The 18,249-nt window shown below is 55.2% G+C and overlaps 1 protein-coding gene across 1 annotated transcript in view; it reads right to left on the bottom strand.

Annotated features, from left to right (window-relative positions):
- SYTL3 (synaptotagmin-like 3) overlaps positions 1-18,249 on the bottom strand; it is a 63,345-nt gene that overhangs the window by 41,530 nt on the left and 3,566 nt on the right. Inside the window, exons 2-5 of the mRNA XM_012735162.1 lie at positions 11,059-11,287; positions 9,859-10,452; positions 8,126-8,344; positions 1,158-1,222 (exon numbers count right to left, since the gene is read on the bottom strand). Of these exons, the coding sequence (XP_012590616.1) occupies positions 1,158-1,222; positions 8,126-8,344; positions 9,859-9,968 (394 nt within the window). The 5' untranslated portion in view covers positions 9,969-10,452; positions 11,059-11,287. The remainder of the gene's footprint in view (positions 1-1,157; positions 1,223-8,125; positions 8,345-9,858; positions 10,453-11,058; positions 11,288-18,249) is intronic.

Raw genomic sequence — 18,249 nt, 5'->3', positions numbered from 1 at the left:
GCTGGCACCTGGGGGCTGCGCTGGGCACACTGAGCTCCGAGGGCCTCAGTCTCAGCAGACACACAACATATTGGGGTGTCACACCTCCAGGGGTGACCTTTAGGGAAAGCGTTGTCGGGCTGGGGCAGGAGGGAGACGCAGCTCTGGCCGCTCACCGAGCACCGCTCCCCCGCCCCCCCTCCAGGGTCCAGAAACACGCCTCTTCTCCAGTAGGAGGAGTCGGGCGCAGGCTGGGCAGCTGAGTGCCCCTGCGCTGGGCCTGGCTCACTGCCCACCCACTACCCCAGCGCCCACCTCAGCCTGTGGCTTCCTTCCCCTGCCACACTCTGGTGAGGCTGAATAGCTTTTTTGCTCCACCTTAAAGCGTCACTTATTCCACAGAAAGAAAAGGGGTTTCGGGCCAGCCCTTCCCACGGGTCAGTCTGGGCCTTGCACGGCCCCGCCCCAGCTGGACGCCCCAGCTGGACGTGACTGAGTGCTGGCCGCAGCCCTGACTGCAGCACACCCGTGTGCCGGTGACTGAGAGCTCGCCCGTCTCTGCGCTGTAACAGGACCCTCTGTGCCCAGGGCACGTGGGAGCCCGCCGCGGTTGCCAGTCCCGGCAGCGAGTGGCACCGTCAAATTCTCTGCCAGCCGCTTACAGCGCCCAGGCCACGCCACTGCCCACTGGCTCCCGACTCCCCACAGGCTGCTGCCAGCCGCAGGCCTTGCCTCGCTGGTCTCCGGTTACTCACCCAGCCACAGCGACCAGTATCAGGAACAAGGGTTGGCGCTGGGTGCTGTGGGGGCCGCCGGGGTGAAAAGCACATTTGCAGCTCGTGCAGAGAAGTGCCAGCTTGGGGGGCACTGTATGGCCCTTTCCACAGTCAGGGGGCGCATCACCCCCAGGAGCCAGGAGAGAGGAGACTCCGTGGTGAACAGGCAGGCTGCGGCAGCAGAAACGGGGTACACAGGGTTGCACCCCAAACAGAAGGGACGAGCGGCAGGACGCAGGGGCAGAGGCAGGAGCCCTCCAGCAAGAGGAAGGAGGGACCCCGCCGGGGTCGACAGACTGAGCCCCAAAAAGTTCCTGCACCCAACTATTTTAAGCTTCTACGCCAAACACGAGTCGTCTGGGATCTATGGTTTAACCTGGGCAAAAACGTGAGGGCACTTACCTTCAGTTGGAAATTTCTTGGCTCGTTCCTCAAAGAACCATTCTCCGGATTTTATTTTTACGTTTCTGAAAACAAGCAGAGAGGAAGCCTCAGAGCGAGGAGGGCTCGGCGGCACCGCAGACAGGCTCATGGCTGTGGCCGGCCAGCTCTCCGCAGTGCAGATTTCACAGGGGCTGAGAGCCTCAGAAAGGCAGAGGACTCATATCCATTTAGGATGTGGAAAGGTAAACACACACAGATTTATATATTGCTCACACCCTCCAAATAGCATGCCATGAAATGTGCCCATTCCATGGCTACATAAGAGCCAAGGATTTTTTTGTTTTTTTCCCCCCGCATATAAAAAGTGAGGTGCAGGCCAGAGGTGCAGGGAATGAGAGGTGTCACCAGAGGCAGAGTGGGGAGAAGGACAGGCAGAGCCACTGAAATCCACTGCTGAGGGGCGCAGGGGCAGGGTCCAGAGAGGTCTGCTGGCCCTGTGGCTCACCCCCTGGCCGGGGATCGGACTTAGGTCGTGGCAGTGACAGTGCTGAGCTGAGACTGAACCCCCAGGCCACCAAGGAGGTCCAGCCAAGGAATTTTTTTTTAAGAAAAAGATAAACTTTGACATATGGGCAAATTCTCTCCTATAAAGTTTTTACTCAAATAAGTCCACCACTGGGTTGTTTCAGGCTCGGTCTGAGCCCAGTGGAGTTTTTAAAGTCAGTGCTGTCAATACCAGTAAATTCACAAATCTATGGCAATGCACACGTTCTTCTTTCAAGGAAATTCTGTCTTTCTCCCTGGTGTCCCAGTGGCCTGGGTGACTTCCTCCTCTCCCCCTAGCTGGGGACTGCCTTATTCTCCAGTTAGCATGTAAGTAAATGTCCATGCCCGGGCTTAGGCAGCGAAAGGGAAAACACTAGATGGTCATAGAGGACTCCCACCCCAGTCTCTCCCACTCAGAACCAAAACCAGCTAAACTATTCAACAGTTCCCCGAAGAGCAGCAGCACCGTGAAGCCAGAGACTCCAGGGCCTGGTCTGCTGCACCGACACCTTCCGCAGGGCCCCGCGTCTCAACAGGGGCTCCCCTGCCCTCAGCCCCTCGGCCTCCTCACCCCTGCCCGGATGGGGCAGTGTGGGGAGCATCACGGTGGGGAAGTCGCACCCTGTGAGGAGCCAGCTGCCCGCGCCATCCCCGAAGCTGCCCCTCCGGCCCGCGCCATCCCCGAAGCTGCCCCTCCGGTCTCCACTGCAGGACCAGACCTGACCAGCGGAGTCAGTGACACAGCAGGGCGCCTGCAGCCCAGGCTGGAACCACAGGCCTCTGCTGCGGGCGCCCTCACTTCCCCGGCTCCTTCCAGCCACGGTGACCGCCCGGCTAATCTGTCACTCTCCAGCCCGGTCCCCTTGTGACCACTGATGGCCGGAGACGGGTGCTGGGCACAGGGACCACCTCAGGGTGGACAAGGCTGAGCCGAGGGCCCAGCAGCAGCAGCACCTTGACTCACCAGCGCTGCTGCCTCAGCCGGCCAAGGAAGAGAGCACGCGGACAGGGAGATGGAAAACGAGGGGGTCCTGCTGGTGGGGACAGGAGAGGTGGCCTCGAAGGTCCCCCCCGGGGTACACCAGCATGCCAGTTCTCACGAGGCACTCCCATCTGCGACTGGAGACAGGGGCAGACCAGAGCGTTTGCATTTGGGTTGTTTCATCTGAGACCTGGATTTGATTTGGAGTTCTCAAAACATCTCTGGCAGGATCAGCCACTTCTAATGCAATGATTCCCTCATCTCTGTTGTCACTGCCTAGGAATGTTAAGGCCCCCTGTGCCCACCAAGCCCACATTCTAAAAGGAGGCCCACTTGTGGCCTTTAGGGTCCAGATAAAGGTGGGCAGCTGCAGGCCTGCTGTGCCCTGTGGGGCCTCACGGGGCCAGCGCAAGGCAGCCTGTTCCCAGTACCAAAGGCAGGATTATGAGTATGTCTTCCTGCGTGACTAAATTAGAAACGGACTGTGAAAGCTTCTTGGAAAGTTTCTGAGCTCAACAATAGGTTAGTGCTTTGATATTTTCAGGTAGCTCGAGATGTGCTCCTTTCAACAGTTTTCCGGCAATGGACAGCTACATCTCAAAGAGCTGACGCCTGGGAGGCAGAGTGCAGAAAATAAAGCCAGCAGACTTGAGTTCACTTCCTGCACTCGCCCTGCGTGAGGACGCAGGGAGCGTGAGCCCAAGACACAAGCACAGACGGCGCTTACCTACTGGCGTCAGGGCTCCGCAGCGGCACACGGGTCTAGTCTCGGGCTATGACCGCTGCGGCCTGAGTCCACCCCCCGCCAGGGCCCAGCGGACCCCTCCTGTCTCTCCGCTGCCACCCTCAGCAGTGGGTTTCAGTGGATCTGCCTGTCCTGCTCCCCACTCTGTCTCTGGTGTACATGCATCCCTAGCCTAGACCCAGCTCTTCCATGCAAAAGTAAAATAAAGTCTTTCAAATAAATAAACTTCTGGAGTTGCCAGCATCCCCGTTCGTAGCCTTGAACTGTGCCAATGTCATCATTTCATCCACAAAAGGGAAATAACTGTTGAACATCACGCTGCAAACTCTAGGATACACTGTCCGATCGCATCGTGCACAGGCCCCCAGGTCAGAAAGGTGGTTGGGGCTCATCGCCACCACCACGCCCTGAGCCGCACAGGCCTATCGGAACGCGCTTTCCCTTTGCATCCAAATGATCACACGTAAGGGCTCAGGCCGTTGCATCCATGCTTTCTGCTTCGGGAGAAGCCAGCTGAGCTGCGTGACCTGTGTCCCCCATTCAGCAGACAAGTGGTGGAACGCCGGCGGCAGAGTGGGGCCTTGCAGGCGCCTCCTCAAGCCCACCGCCAGCCTGTCGGCTCCCACCAGCGCCCACAGCCAGGAAGCCTGGAGACAGCCCTGGGTGCATCAGACAACAAGCCATAGAAACTCCAAACAAGAAGCTGAATACCGAGAAACAGATCAGCCTAACGTGTCTGTGGCGGCCTGTCCCACCAGGGGGACAGTGGCTGCAGAAATAATCCTTGAAGGCCGACAGCCGAAACAGTGTTCTTTACTTCAAGTCATCTTGTCTCTAAGATGTGCTTTAGTGGCAACGCGAACAGTGAGGTTTTCCCAGCTAACTCAGTTGATCTGATTTCCACGTCTGGCAAGAATGATTGTTGTGATTAAACTCTAGGTAACTAGGAGGGAGCCGGAATCAAGATGAAGAAACGGCTTCTCGGGCTGCTGCCCCCGCTTCATGGCATTGCCAAGCCTGGGACCCGACCTCCGAGAGCGGGGGTCCCCTCCTGGCGCAGTCCCTGCTGTTTTCATCCTGAGTCCTGGCAGGGTGGACGAGCCTGGTCCAGAGAGGACAGTGCATCAGTGAGCAGCCTGGCAACTGCAGGGAGCGCGAGGGGGGCCCTTGCACTGAAGGCGGGGTCCCGACTCAGCCAGGCTGAAACTGCAGTGGGAGACGGCTGGTGTGGAAGGCGCCAGGTGACCTGCCGGCCCACGGCCATTTCAGGTTATTGCAGTGACGCACCCCAGGCGCTGAGCAGGCCCAAGACAGGCCCGTGGGCGTAAGTCTGTGGCCTGCTGCTGCGTGACATCAGGTAACTAGTCAATGAGAGTGAGAGAATCCGACTGCAGGCTGCAGACAGCTTCACAGTGCTGTGCTTTAACCCACTTCACCACCATCTTTCAGAAAAGAAAAGAAACAAAACCTAAGATCTCTTTCCTGTGAAAGCCTTTGTTCCTGCCATCCCCTGGACTTAGGATGCCAGCTCTTGACCTGGGTCTTCTTATATTGCAGATTTCAAGTTGGAATCTTCCATTTTCTGATTCTCTTTCTCATAACTTCATATATAATTTTTTTCTTTTTTGGCTCAACATTCCACTTTCCATCTATAGGAGCAATTTGCTATTTTTTTAATAGCACCTTTCTCAAATAAAACTCATGAATTTAAAAAAGAAAGAAAGAAAGAAAAAGAATCTCCTACTGCAGCGGGACCTCGTGTTAAGGCTTCGGCCACGGAAGTCAGGTCAGCCGCTGAGCCGTGCCCGGCCCGCCCGTGGGGCCTCGCGAGGGCAAAGCAGGGACAGGGAGCACGCCTCCCGGCCAGCAAACTCCCCCGTGTCTCCTGAGGCAAGAGAGAGCTCTGATGAGGAGGGTCAGAGAGCAGATAGAGGGCCTCCTCTGTCTGTGCCCCAGGGCCCGGGAAGCTTCGGGGAGCAGTCAGTCCCCAGAGCAGCTCAGACCCGTCTCCAAGAGAGGGAAACAGAAAGCATCTTGAAAGCCAGGCTGGCGCAAGACACGGCACCAGGAGGAGGGACACTGGGGTGACAGGCGGCCCCAGAGCCAGGGAGAGCCGAGGGTCTGGGAGCGGCCAGCGGGGCCGGCCGCAGGCCCAGCGAGCCCCTTCCCGGCACGTGAAGGGGAAAGCACGGGCGTTGACTGTTGGGGAGAAGATGGCGCCAGTGGCGGTGGAGAATAAGGTCATCAAAAGCGACCCCCAAAGAGGCCCGGGCGAGGGGCATCGCGGGGAGTGAGATAACCGGACTTGACTGCCCAGGTGGCTCCACTGGGAAGAGCAGACGCCGCCAGCGCGGCTCGGGACGCCACTGTCCGCGGTAACGATGACAATGCTGGCAGCAGGTGTGACAGCGTGGGGCGGCGGGGCCTGCGCTGCCGGAGCCCCGCGGGGACCCTGGGAGACTCAGCACAGACACTGGGGTCGAGAAGCCTTGAGAGCAGGGTCTCGGGGCGCCGAGCACACCCCTGCATGCAGCAGCTCTGTTCACGGCAGCTGGGGGGTTGGGGGTGCAGCCAAGTGGCCTGGAGGAGGTGGATGAGCCAATGGGGTGGACCGGGGCCAGCATCAGGTCCCCCTTCTGTTGACTTTTTTAAAAGATTTGTGCATTCAGAACTGGGGTACAGGCCAGAGGCACAGGTGCAGTGAGAGGCTTCACCAGAGACAGAGCGGGGAGCAGAACAGGCAGATGGACGAAGTCCACCGCTGAGGGGAGCAGCGGGCGGGTCAGGAGAGGTCTGCGGCGCCCTGTGGGTCACCTCGGGGCAGGCGGGGATCGAACTCATGCAGAAGTGGCTTTAGCTTCTCAGTGCTGCGCTTTAACCCGCTGCGCCACCAGGAGGGCCCCCCCTTCTGTTGATGTTAAAAGCCCGTCTCTCCTTCTGCGCCCACCATGGGTCACTGTGGAAGCACCGGCTTCAAGATGAGCAAGAAGCGGGAGAGGACAATGGCGTGGGGACCCCGTACCAGTCCCCAGCTCGTCAGGAGCTGCAGCCGGTGCTGTGGTAACACGTCTTTTCTTCATTTTTGGCCCCAAAATGGGTGGCAGCATGGTGGACACCCCTGGGTGAGAGCAGGCTCCCGGGGGCGGAGCCGGGCGAGGCCATGTCGTAAGTTACTCAGCTCTCCCCGCCTGGTTTCCGAGTCAGCTGACTCATAGTTGAAAACATCCTTATTTCAAAATAAGGAAGTTGGGGTTTGGGAAACCATGTGGGGTGCGTGGAGGGTCGAGTTACAGTGCAGGGCACGGTGCCCTCTGGGTGGAGATTTTGACAGGTTGCCTCAGCCTGGCCCTCTGGTCTTGCCTTTCGGTTTATTTAGGGTTCAAATGTGTGTGGTGGGTTGGAGAGGAGCAGGAAGACCCAAGGACTGCCATCCTTTGGGTGGGGACTAGAGTCGCAAAAGTGCAGGGCTGCAGGATGCAAGCGAGGGAGAGTGAGGCTGGGGGCTGGAGGCACTGGGGGGCGGGCGGGCAGAACTCAGAGAGCTGGGCAGAGCTGGGCAGAGCTCGGAGAGCTGGTCCGACAAACTCCCCTTTCTTGCATTCAAATGCATTAAGCTGTGCAAAGGGACAGAACTTGGAGCTTAATGGCGAGGAGTCTGGCAAACCCAGTCCATGGATTTAAGGTAAGGAGAAGCCACAGCATGAGTGCGAGCACCCCCATGGCCCCCACCCAGTGCGAGCACCCCCACGTCCCCACCCAGTGCGAGCACCCCCACGCCCCCACCCAGTGCGAGCACCCCCATGGCCCCCACCCAGCGCGAGCAGTCCCACGCCCCCCCCCAGTGCGAGCACCCCCACACCCCCCACCCAGTGCGAGCACCCCCATGGCCCCCACCCAGTGCGAGCACCCCCACGCCCCCCACCCAGTGCGAGCACCCCCATGGCCCCCACCCAGCGCGAGCACCCCCACGCCCCACCCAGCGCGAGCACCCCCACCCCCCCACCCCACAGCAGTGTTTAGAAGCCGTGTTCCAATCGCCAAGTTTCCGGTCACCCTCTGAGATTCAGAGTGGACAAATGTTTCGCCTTCTAGGGTTGTTCACCGTGTCCTGAGGACCCCTGCACCCACACAAAGGAACCCGCCACCGGCCTGGTCTTGCTTTGAACAGTGGGAACGCGAGACAAATAGGTTTTTTCCTCACTTTCAATACGGCTGTGCAAAAATACCAGTTCGGTGTTCAAAACTAAGTTAAACCTCACGGTACCAGAAGAGTCAGATAAACACAGGTTCGGTCTTACGCTCCCAGAAAGCAGCCCCAGGTCTCTATCCAGGGCTCAACCAGCCGGCTTGCTTCTCCCAAAAAGGCTCTTTCAAGCCATGCGGGGTCACTCTAAAACTCCTTCTGTGACTCTGAATATTACAATATTACAGCCCACTCCGTCTTTCCTGAAGGAGGTCAGGTCAGCTCTAAGAAAACCGAGACAGCAAACAATAACCCAAGCAACCCCATCCTTGGCTGTCACAAACTTCGGGGACGTTAAAAATACGGACAATAAATGTGCTAATCGCAGTCTCGGCTAGGTCTGGATGGGGACTCCCCACTGGCCAGGCTGCACATCCAGCTGAAGCTGGGCCCCACCCGCTGCGTGCCCACGGCCGCCCCCCCAGGCCCGCTGGCGCCCACGGCCACCCCCAGGCCCACCCGGGCCTCACCTGTCCTCGAAGCACACGGTGCACTTCCAGGCCCCGGTCCGATGCAGGAACACCCGGCACTGGGGGCAGACACGGTGGCTGCAGCCCTGGCACACGGCGCCACGGTTCAGCAGGGGCCCCAGCGCACGGCGGCAGCGGGCACAGGACCTCTCCTGGCACTCCCGGCCCGCAGTCTTCGCGCCTCTCCAGCGCAGGTGCTGCAGGTGTGCCTTCAGTCTCCTGCAGCCCAGAGAGTCAGGGGGCAGCGGGGTCAGGGAAGCACACACCGCCCCACGGCCTGCCGCCAGGCCCGGGGCAAGAGCAAAGGGGCTTTGTGAGCACCCCGGGGTGGCTGTGCGATCCGGGGCCCCTGGGGCAGAGGCTTCGGAGAAGAGGTCACTCGACTGGGAGACAGCTGAGGAGACCTTATCTCTAGGCGGTCACGAGGACTCAGTGGCAAAGCACCAACAACATGCCCAGAGAGGAGCAAGCTGGCTTTCTGCTCTTTGTGCCCAGAGAGAGTCTTAATGATTAGCAGGAACAGTGTGAAGGGGAAGAGAACAGAGAAGACATTGATTCTAATATGCACAGCGTGTCAAACTATAAAAGTATATCCTTGCTGGTGTCTTAAGTTACCCCGAAAAATTAGTGGCCGGCTGCTTTTGCTACGGCTCTTTTAATGAACGGTCCCTGCCTCCCGTGGACATCTCCCGTGCAGAGAAGCACTGCCTTAGAGCCCCAGAAGGCCGTCATGAGCCAGACCTCGTTCAGAAAGCGTGTCTGGCACTTTCAGGGTCTGTCCGGCCGTGGGTTCTCCTCACCGTGTCCAGGCCACCTGCTGAGGCTCCAAATGAGGCCGCTGGTCCCCAAAGGGCCAAGAATTGTCAAAGAAAATTCCCTTTTGCTCAGTGTATCCTATTTTCACATTGCTAGTTTGGGGGTAACAGGGAGCAGAGATAAAGAGCATTTTGGGTCACCAGAGAGTGCCCCTCATTCCTCCAGGATTTGGTTGTGCAGCGTTTTATTTTATAAGTGCATTTTCCTTGGCAGCCTCTGCTTAAAGATAAAACCAAACCAAGCGGCCTATGCCACTGCCTCCTAATCCTCGCATGCCCCAGAAACGAAAACAAAACCTCGCCATATTTAAAGACGGGCTGGACAGCCCACAGTGGGCATCACCTGGCACCACCCTGGGCACCATCTAGCTGAGCCTCAGCAGACATTGATACATCAACACCTGTGCACTTAGAGGGGGGCAGGGGACGAGCTCTGTGTTGACACATCAATCCAATTAGGGAACTGGCTGAGCCGGTTCGGATTTTATCCCTTTTTCCTCGAAGCCATCCAAGCAAAGAAAAAGACAGGAATGAATCCGGGACATCTGATTTTGTCAGTTGCTTTCGCTGGACCCTCACGGCTCACCAACAGTAACCCAGGAAGACCCCTCACTCGAGGTGTCTCCCTGGGGGGGGACACATAGGAAATCTGCAAGTCCCCTCATCATAGTCTCAAATTAAGCAGCTGGAACGGTAGCTAGAAAGCTGCAAATCCCAAAGGAACTGTTTACAAAGGCCAGCGCAGCCTCTGGGTCTCCCGGCCAGCTGCTGAGTTAGCCGGCAAAGGTCTCCTCCGCCCGCTTCGGCCCTCGGTCACACAGAGCGCTGGGCAATAAGTCCAGTGTGCAAGGAGCCGCAGGCCCCTGGCAGGGCAGGCCCAAGCCCCGGGGTCCCACCCGCCGAGCAGCCGGGGCCTACCGGATCCTCTCCTCCTCCACGCTTCGCACGGCCCGGTCTCGGTAGAGCACCTGCAAGATAGCCTCGCACTCCCGCTCCTGGAGGTTGTTCAGAGTCGCTTCTTGGGCCATTTCCTTTCCTCTTAGCACGGGTTGATGGCTCCGTCCCGGACCTGGCGCCGGGAAGCGTCTGGAGCAGCCTGAGCTCCAGGCTGGGTCGGCTCCCGTTTCCTCCGCCCGCCAGCCTGGGCTCTGCGGTTTGTGGCTCGCCTTGTCTCACTAATCGGGAGAAGAAAGTCCCAAGAAGCCGCAGCCCCGCTTCCCAGGGCCTCGGGCCACCCGGAGCCTCAGTCCACCTCAGCGCTGGGTCCTGCCTGCCCGGCCTCTGACATCCGGTAAGTCTATCTTTTCTGAGGTTTTGCCAGATTCTTATAAATTATGCATGACTCCAAGCTGATGCAGTGCAAGATGTCAGAAATCCCCGATCTGAGGGAACCAGTGTGCTGCGACCAGCAGAGAGCCTGGACTCACGGGATCCTCGGGCCTCACAGAAGCGCGCCTTTCCCTCACAGGCGCTGGGGTCAGCGGCGGGGCTCATTGTCGGGTCGGTGGGGACCTGTGGACCGGACACAAAGCGGCTTTATTCCCTGCCTGGCACGCCCTGGCACTACTCCAGCAAGGAGAAAATGCCCTTTGCATTTTCTGTCCTGGGGATAATGTGAGATTTTCAATTTTCTTGCATCGGCCTCCTGATACTTCTAAAAGCTTTCGACGTCCAAACTTGAGCTCTAAGTTGTGCTGTCTCTCTCCAGAGATGAGGAAGAGAAAGGTCTGTGTTTAATGTGCATCATTCTAATTACAGTGCATTAGGAGAATGATGTTCTCAGCGGTTAGCTATTACTTTTACAATTAACTTCAGAACTCAACAGATTTCAGTCTATTAGGGAGATAAGAAGGAACATCACCAGCTCCTCCGTTTATCAATAATTGATGCCTCTATCAGTTTCCCTGACTGCTATGTGCCGGGTCTTGCTACTGCGGACTGCGCATTGGAAGGGACTGTGAACGGACCCTTTCTTCTTCTGCCAGTGACCCTGGGTGCACAGTCCCTTTGATCCGCTCCTCCCCCAACCAAGAAAGATGGTGTTGCATTGATAAAGCACTGGGTAGATGAATATCAAAGAAATGCAGCAAATGCAGAAGACCAAATCAACGTACTTACCCTGAGACCATTTTGTTATCAAGCATCATCATGTGACTTCCTTTCAATGCTTTGAGGTCAAGCCCCCTCCGCTGGCTTGCAACAGAAACCCACACAGGTTAGTGTCTGAGCCACTTGCCGAGAGAGTGAGAGGTTGATGGAGTCCTAGGGGGACAGGCTCTTCAAGCAGAGCTTCTAATCTTTTGCTCTTAATATCTGGTAGTCCAGTGAAGGCTGCGTATTCAGATGCCTAAGATGAAATACATTGGTTGGGTTACAAAGGAAATCAATGACAATGAAATAGGTTGTAATTTAATACATACTATATGTTCATTGATGCATGAGAGATGACAGTGGCTACCAGCTACCATGGTTTCCAGGTACAGCGCTGAGTGCTATTTTGAGACATCCGCACCGCAGTGCAGCATGGAGCTCCCTCTGATGACATCACGTCCTGCCCCACTGGTGTCTGATGTGACAGTGTGTAATGGAAGGAAATGCTACATTTTAGTTGGCAGTGCATGAAAATAAAGATGTGGTTTTCCCCAGTCTGCATTCATGACCTCCAGGTTAAGGACCCCTGGTCAAAGGGATTCTTTCTGTTGGTCGGTTTCTATTGTAAAGAATAGTTAAAATATATTGTTCATGCAAAGTGGAGGGCTATGTGAGGACTACAGGGACCCAGGGCTGGAAAGGGATGTTCTTGGCTCTGGCCTTCAGGAAGGAATTCTCAACCTGCCCTCGGAAGGTTTCCTGCCTGGAAGGTGGGAGAATGACGTGGCCAGCACGCTGGACTTCAGCTGAGTCTGTCTGGGAACTTACCGCACCGGAAGCAGAGGCTCCACCTCCTTGCTCCCCAGCTTCCAGATCATAAGGAACTGGAAGATCTCACTTCCCTGAAACTCCCAGCCCCTGGGAAAGAGGAAAGCAGCCTGGGACAGCATGAAGCCAGGTGCTAAGAGGTAAGGCCTCGCGCCACCAGCGTGGTGAGCCCATCCCTCCTGCTTGCTCCCTCCTCGTCCCCCTCCACAGGCATTCTGTGGGGCCATATTGTTTGGTTCTCAAGAATTTTATTTATTTATTTATTTATTTTTGATTGATTAATTGATTGATTTAGACATAGAGAACCGGGGTACAGGCCAGAGGTGCAGGGATGGTGAATGGATTCACTAGAGAGCAGAACAGGCAGATCGAAGAAGCACACTGCTGAGGGGAGCAGGGGCGGGTCAGGAGAGATCTGCCGGGCCATGTGGGTCACCTTCGGGGCTGGGATCGAACTCATGCTGAAGCAGCTGCGGCCAGCTTGCAGTGCTGCGTCCTAACCCATTGCACCACCAGGGCCTATTTTTTTTTTTAAATGGGTACTTATGCCTTATATGTTCCTAGAAATCGTTATTTATGGAGATGATGAGATTGCTTTCTACACCACTGTGTACAGCAATTTCTTATAATAAAAACTAATCTCTTTTGTATTGGTAGCTAAACCTGTTACCGTCCCTAATGGGAGGTATACAGGTTTTCTTTCTTTTTTCTTTATTTACTAGCCTTCCCAAGGTTTTATCGTTTTTTTTATTGTCTTTAAAACACCTGTTCTTGAAGTTCTGTATAGTTTTTACCCCCCCCCTCAGTTTGTGTTTTATTAACATCTACTTTTGTCTTTACTCTTGTTACATTCTCTTGTTTTCTCACTTTCGCTTTTATTTATTTAGCTGCTAGCTTTATGCTTGATAGTTAATCTTCCCTGCTTTCTTTTTTTCTGTCTGTTTTAAGTTTTATGATGAGCATTCATCTTTTTCCCCAACACCATCACTTGAATCCCTTCAAATTTTTTAAATGAAGGTTTTTCACTAATTTGAAGAGGTTGATGCACACCACATTGGTTGAAGTTCTATTTACAGTATCCAAGGGTATAAACAACCTAAATGTCCCCTAACAAATAACTGGAGAAAGAACAAGTGGTCTACACACACCCGGTGGAATATTACTCAGCTACCAAAAAGGTAAATCCCTACTATTTTCAACAGTGTGGATGAAGCTGGAGGGTTACTCTGCTTAGTGAAATAAGCCAGACAGAGAAAGACAAACACTGTATAATTTCACCATCATGTGGCACACAGAGGAAAATAATGAACAGATGAGCTATATGAAACAAAAATAAACTTCTGGAGTATAAGACCAGTTAGTGGCTACTAGAAGGGAAAGGGGAGGGTGGATAAGTCCAGGAAGAGGGGGCAGTGGAGTGATGAAGGATAGAACTGCCCACTTAGCCGTGAACTTAATGTATAGGGCAAACACATGTCGATTCTCGGTATACACCGAAGCTCATAGAAAGCTAGGGCACAGTGTTACTTCAATATTTTTAAAAGTAATAAAATAAAAAAAAAACTGTTCTGCACTTTCAAGTCATGCAAGCTGTGAGATGAGTTTTCTTTCACGTGGTGCTACGTGCTCCGCTCTCTGCTCTTCAGCTCCCGTCCGGAGCAGAGCCAGAGTCGTCCTGGCTGGAAATGACACCACCAGACTCGCTCGCACATGCAGCCCTTCAGCTGGCTAAGTCAGGTGCATTTGGGGGTTCAGGATTCACATCTCAGGGAAGACGCTGAAGGCTCTATGCAGACTCAGTGGAAGTGCCCTTTCCATGGACGCTGGGAGCACGTCCGTCCCCTAGTGGCCGTTAGTCCAAGTTACAGAAAAGCCAGGTCCAGTCTTCCCCACAGCCACCGCCCAACACTCAGTAAATATTTACTGAGCACCTCCCAGGTTCAGGGCTGTTCAGGGGCTTGGGCACGCTTGACCGACGATGTCTGGCCCCTCCTCTATCTAGCCAGTATACCACAGCTTACAGTTAAAACATAAAGAACAAGTAAGTCAGAGAGACACCTGCTGCAGAGCGAAAGGCACAGGCATCTACCAGGGAGCTGTCACGTCTCCGTGCTCGGGGCGCCGAGCGTTCCACGCACATCTGACCTTCCTGGTGGCCCAGGGGAAGCAAAACAGGATGAAACGAAACAGAAAACCAAGGTGGTAGTTGTGGCTCTGATAAACCCAGAGAGAGGGGAGAACCACCTGGGGTCCCCCGGGGAAGGACATGGAGCAGAAGGAACCCCGTAGGGGAGCAGAGATTGACAGGTGCAGACTGGCTGCACACGTGGTGATGGCACCCACCGCGCATGAAAGCGAAGATGGAGTACCAAGACACTGACAGCATTTCCAACAGAGCCCCAACACGCTGCTTTCTGGAGTTCCAAATGGGCACAGGGACAGAGCTGGGGACCCAGGGGCGTGGGGGTTATTCCCTGTCCACATGCTCTGTTCTCAACTTGACTTTTGGCTTCATTCTTGATTTTTCAAAAAAGATTTATTTATGTAGGCAGACAGAACTGGGGTACAGGCCAGAGGTGCGGGGCGGTGAGAGGATTCACCAGGGGCAGAGCGGGGAGCAGAACAGGTGAACTGATGAAGTCCACTGCTGAGGGGAGCAGGTGCGGGTCAGGAGGGGTCTGCCGCGCCCTGTGGGTCAGCTTCAGGGGGATTGAATTCGTGCTGCAGCGGCTGCTGTAGCTTCACAGTGCTGAGCTTTAACCCACTGCACTTCCAGGGAGGCCCCATTCTCGATTTTGACTCTCCCAGCAACCCCCGCTCCCAAGCACTGAGTGTTCTACGCCCCATGGCTGGGCTGCAGATACTCCTGACTGTACCCACGAGGCTGTCTCCAGGTCTCTTCTAAACAAGAGGTGACTTTTCGAAACCAGGTTTGGTTCCGCAGCAAGCCGCCCCCCAGGGTCACTGGCATCAGGATTTAACAAAAATGCCAGAAGACGCCTTCTCTTGGGCGTCCCACCCGGCCTGGTGGCGTGGATGTTCCACTTGCCATGCTGGAAGCACAGGTGCTTCGTCTTCTTGGGGCACACTCAGGACCCCCAAGGGAGCAGCACCTCACTTGTGTCTGTGGCTTTGAGACCAGAGGAGAGCGTGTGGTTGTCACATTGCAGTGACCCAGAACTGACCTGAACTCCTGTTCAAGGGCTGACGACTTAGCAGGCAGATTCGGTGAGGAAAGTTAACAATTGTCCCAGGCGAGAATTCAGCTGTTAAATGACCACGAGATACATCTCACGGGGCTTTAACAAACTCTGAGTTTTGCAAAATGCATGATGGTCTAAGTGGAGGGAAGACTGTGCTTTGTTTTCTTTAGGACGGGAGGGAACAAGAACAGTTTCTTGTTTAGGTGTTGCCAGGGCAACTGCTCATCTTCTTCGGGTCGTGACGACAGGCTGCGCTTGTGACTCTCACATCCTGTGCGAAGCTACACATGCCCGTCACGCCCGCTCCCTCTACTGCTACACTGCTTAGCTCACCTGTCGTACAAGGACTCACCGTCCTTTTATTTCTGCCGGTGTCGTGGTAATGGCACTGCATCCTCATCACCACTCTTGTTAGCGTCAACCCAAGTCGGTTGCGCGCTACAGAATTCCATGTCTAGGTCACGAAGGTGTCAACTACAGCATGTTTCCCGCAGTGAGCACTGGGGTTCATGCGCTTAAGCGTCGGGAAGCAATCATTCCTCAGGACACTGCCAGTGAAATTTAAGATGCTCCTGTTTATTTTTCAACCCATGGCTGGGCTCGTAGGCGAGCGGCGGGGAGGGGTGGGGGGGTCTGGTCTGCGCACTTCGGCGACGTCCGCTTATTTGCTCTACAAGTCCAGGCCTGATTTCCAGGCTAGAACTGAGCGCTCAGTTAGCCTTTAAACAGACATTTTCCCCATTATTTGAACTGCAGCCTTTCAATCCTCTTGAACAAAACAGGCAGCCCGCTTCTGGTCGTATCCCGTTTGGGCTAGCATTTGAATTCTTACACATTGTTATCAACTGCAAACTTGAGGATTCTACTCTGACCCAAATCACTCAGGACAGTTTACTAAAACCACTCCCAGCTCCTAGTGCAGGTAGCTATGCCAGGTGCCCCTGATTTGCAACCCTTTGGGGGGTTGTTCTTTAGTGAACTTCTTAGTCGTGTGGCAGATGGCGCTAGTAAGGGGCAGAGGACTGTGGTCTAAACTCCCAGCACAGGAGAGCCCATTCCACCCTCCCCAGCACAGACGGATGTCCACCTTCACAGATTCCATTTCTGGTGCCCTGGGCTCGCCGGAAATTAGAACCCACTGGAGTACTTTTCATAGCCCGCAAACGATGGCTCGGGTGAATACCCTTCTCTTGGGGGCTTTGATGATGGTGACGCTTTGGAGTTGAACATGGAGGGAGTCAAAGAATGACCAATTCCACTAAAGTCACTCTGCGTGCTCCTTGGGCTCTTCGATGCAAATGACACCCCACATGGGGGCCAGAGACGGCTGCTGAGGCCCAGCGTGGCTGGATGAAGGTGGCCTCTGCCCCTGCAGGGAGTGTAGAGATGGCCCCGTGTGCACAGGGTGGGCCCCAGGAAAGCTGGACAGAGGGAGCTGGGCTTCGGGACAGGGGGGCCAACTTGGCTAGAGCATGTCATATGCTCATGACATTCAACCACCTCTGAGAGCCCCCTGCCCTCCCCTCCCTGCCTGATACTTTGGTGCGTGTCTGAAATTCTCCTTAACAAAGGGATTTTTTTTTAAGTGAAAGAGGAAAGAGATGGACAGACAGACAGAAGAACTCACCGGCCCCCTAAGTCACAAAGAAAAGGTGACTCTGGCTGAGCCTGTAAGAAGAGGGATGGGGGGGGTTGGGGGGGGGCGGGCAGAAGATTTGATATCAATCCCGCGCAGAGACATCAAGCTGCCCTGAGTCTGCCACTCACCACAGAGGCCCTTTATTGGGCGGGCAGAATATTCAACGGTTCCAAGGCAGGACTCCATCACCGCCTTTCCTCCCAGGAAAGGACTCCAGGCTCTCCCTCCCAAGAAATTTGAAGACAACCAACACAGCACCCCAACCTACCCCAAGGCCCCTTCCCACGTTGGAGCACCCCAAGGCCCCAAGACCCTCACCCGAGGCCACTCCCTGAACACACCCTGCTCTCTCCTTGGCTGTGCATTTGCAGCTGCTCTCCCTCTGCTCCCCAAGATCTAACTTGCTGAGGCAACTGAGAAGAAAGGGGATACGGGCGTGCCACCCCACACTTAGTTCCTTTATCTGTGAAGTAGAGAGAATTACAGCTTCTACTTCACTGGATCCCTGCGGGACATTGTATCGAGACAGGGAAGCTGCAGAGATGCGGGGTTGAGCGTGTAGCGTGATGAACAGCAGCTCTCGTGTCTTTACTGGGTATAATAGTAGCGATGGCGTCACCCACGTTGTTCACTTTTTTTTTTTTAAGATTTATTTATTTACGCACACAGAGCTGGGGTACAGGCCAGAGGTGTGGGGGGGGTGAGAAGATGCACCAGAGAGAGAGTGGGGAGCGGAACAGGTAGATTAACTAAAGTACACTGCTGAGGGGAGCAGCGGGGAGCTTGGGTCTGCTGCGCCTGTGGGTTGCTCCCCGACAGCTGCTGTGAGCCTCACGGTGCTGCACTTCCACCTGTTGCACCACAGGGAGGGCCCCACGTTGTTCATCCTTTGCGGTCTAGAGGAGTTGCTCCTACCTCAGAAACCTCCTTAATCACAATCACAGCTCCTCATATCTTCTCCTATAGCCCTGCCCACCTTGTAGATTTCCCCGTCGTGACCCTGGATCAGTCTATCAAAATCTTATAGTTGCGTCTTTCCTTTTAGTGGTGACACTGGGTTTCAGTGACCTCCTCAAGCCCCTCAAGTAGGTCCTGAATGTTTGGCTTGAGTTGAGAAACCCAGGGGCTGTTGTGACATGTGGGTTTGCCAAAGCAGGAAGCACAAACTCGAGCAGAGCAGGGCGGGAGGCCTCGGGTGAGGAGCAGGACTCCGGAGAACAGTTTCCAGAAATGAGAGGAAGGTTGCAGTGACAGCAGAATTTCAGCAGCCCACTGAAATGGAAACTAGTGATCTCATATGGCAACTCACAGCTGTGGGCAAGGAAATCTCCCTGCCCGTCTTTTCTGTGCCACTATGATTCAGCGACTCCTCACCCACCCAGCCAGTTACGTTGTGTTGGTTTTGTCCCATGCGCTGCCCTGGTCCACATGGCACTGAGTCTGGTCCCTACCTCATGTACAACTGGATGAGCTAGAGAGAAGGTGCGCTGGGAGAAGGTGCATGCTGGGAGAAGGCTGAGCTGAGAGAAGGCTGAGCTGGGAGAAGGC

This window comes from Condylura cristata, unplaced genomic scaffold, assembly GCF_000260355.1.
Source record: "Condylura cristata isolate star-nosed mole 26May11 unplaced genomic scaffold, ConCri1.0 scaffold00001, whole genome shotgun sequence".
NCBI lineage: Eukaryota > Metazoa > Chordata > Mammalia > Eulipotyphla > Talpidae > Condylura > Condylura cristata.
The sequence above is the reverse complement of the archived record's forward strand: the minus strand, read 5'-3'. Positions and strand labels throughout refer to the sequence as shown.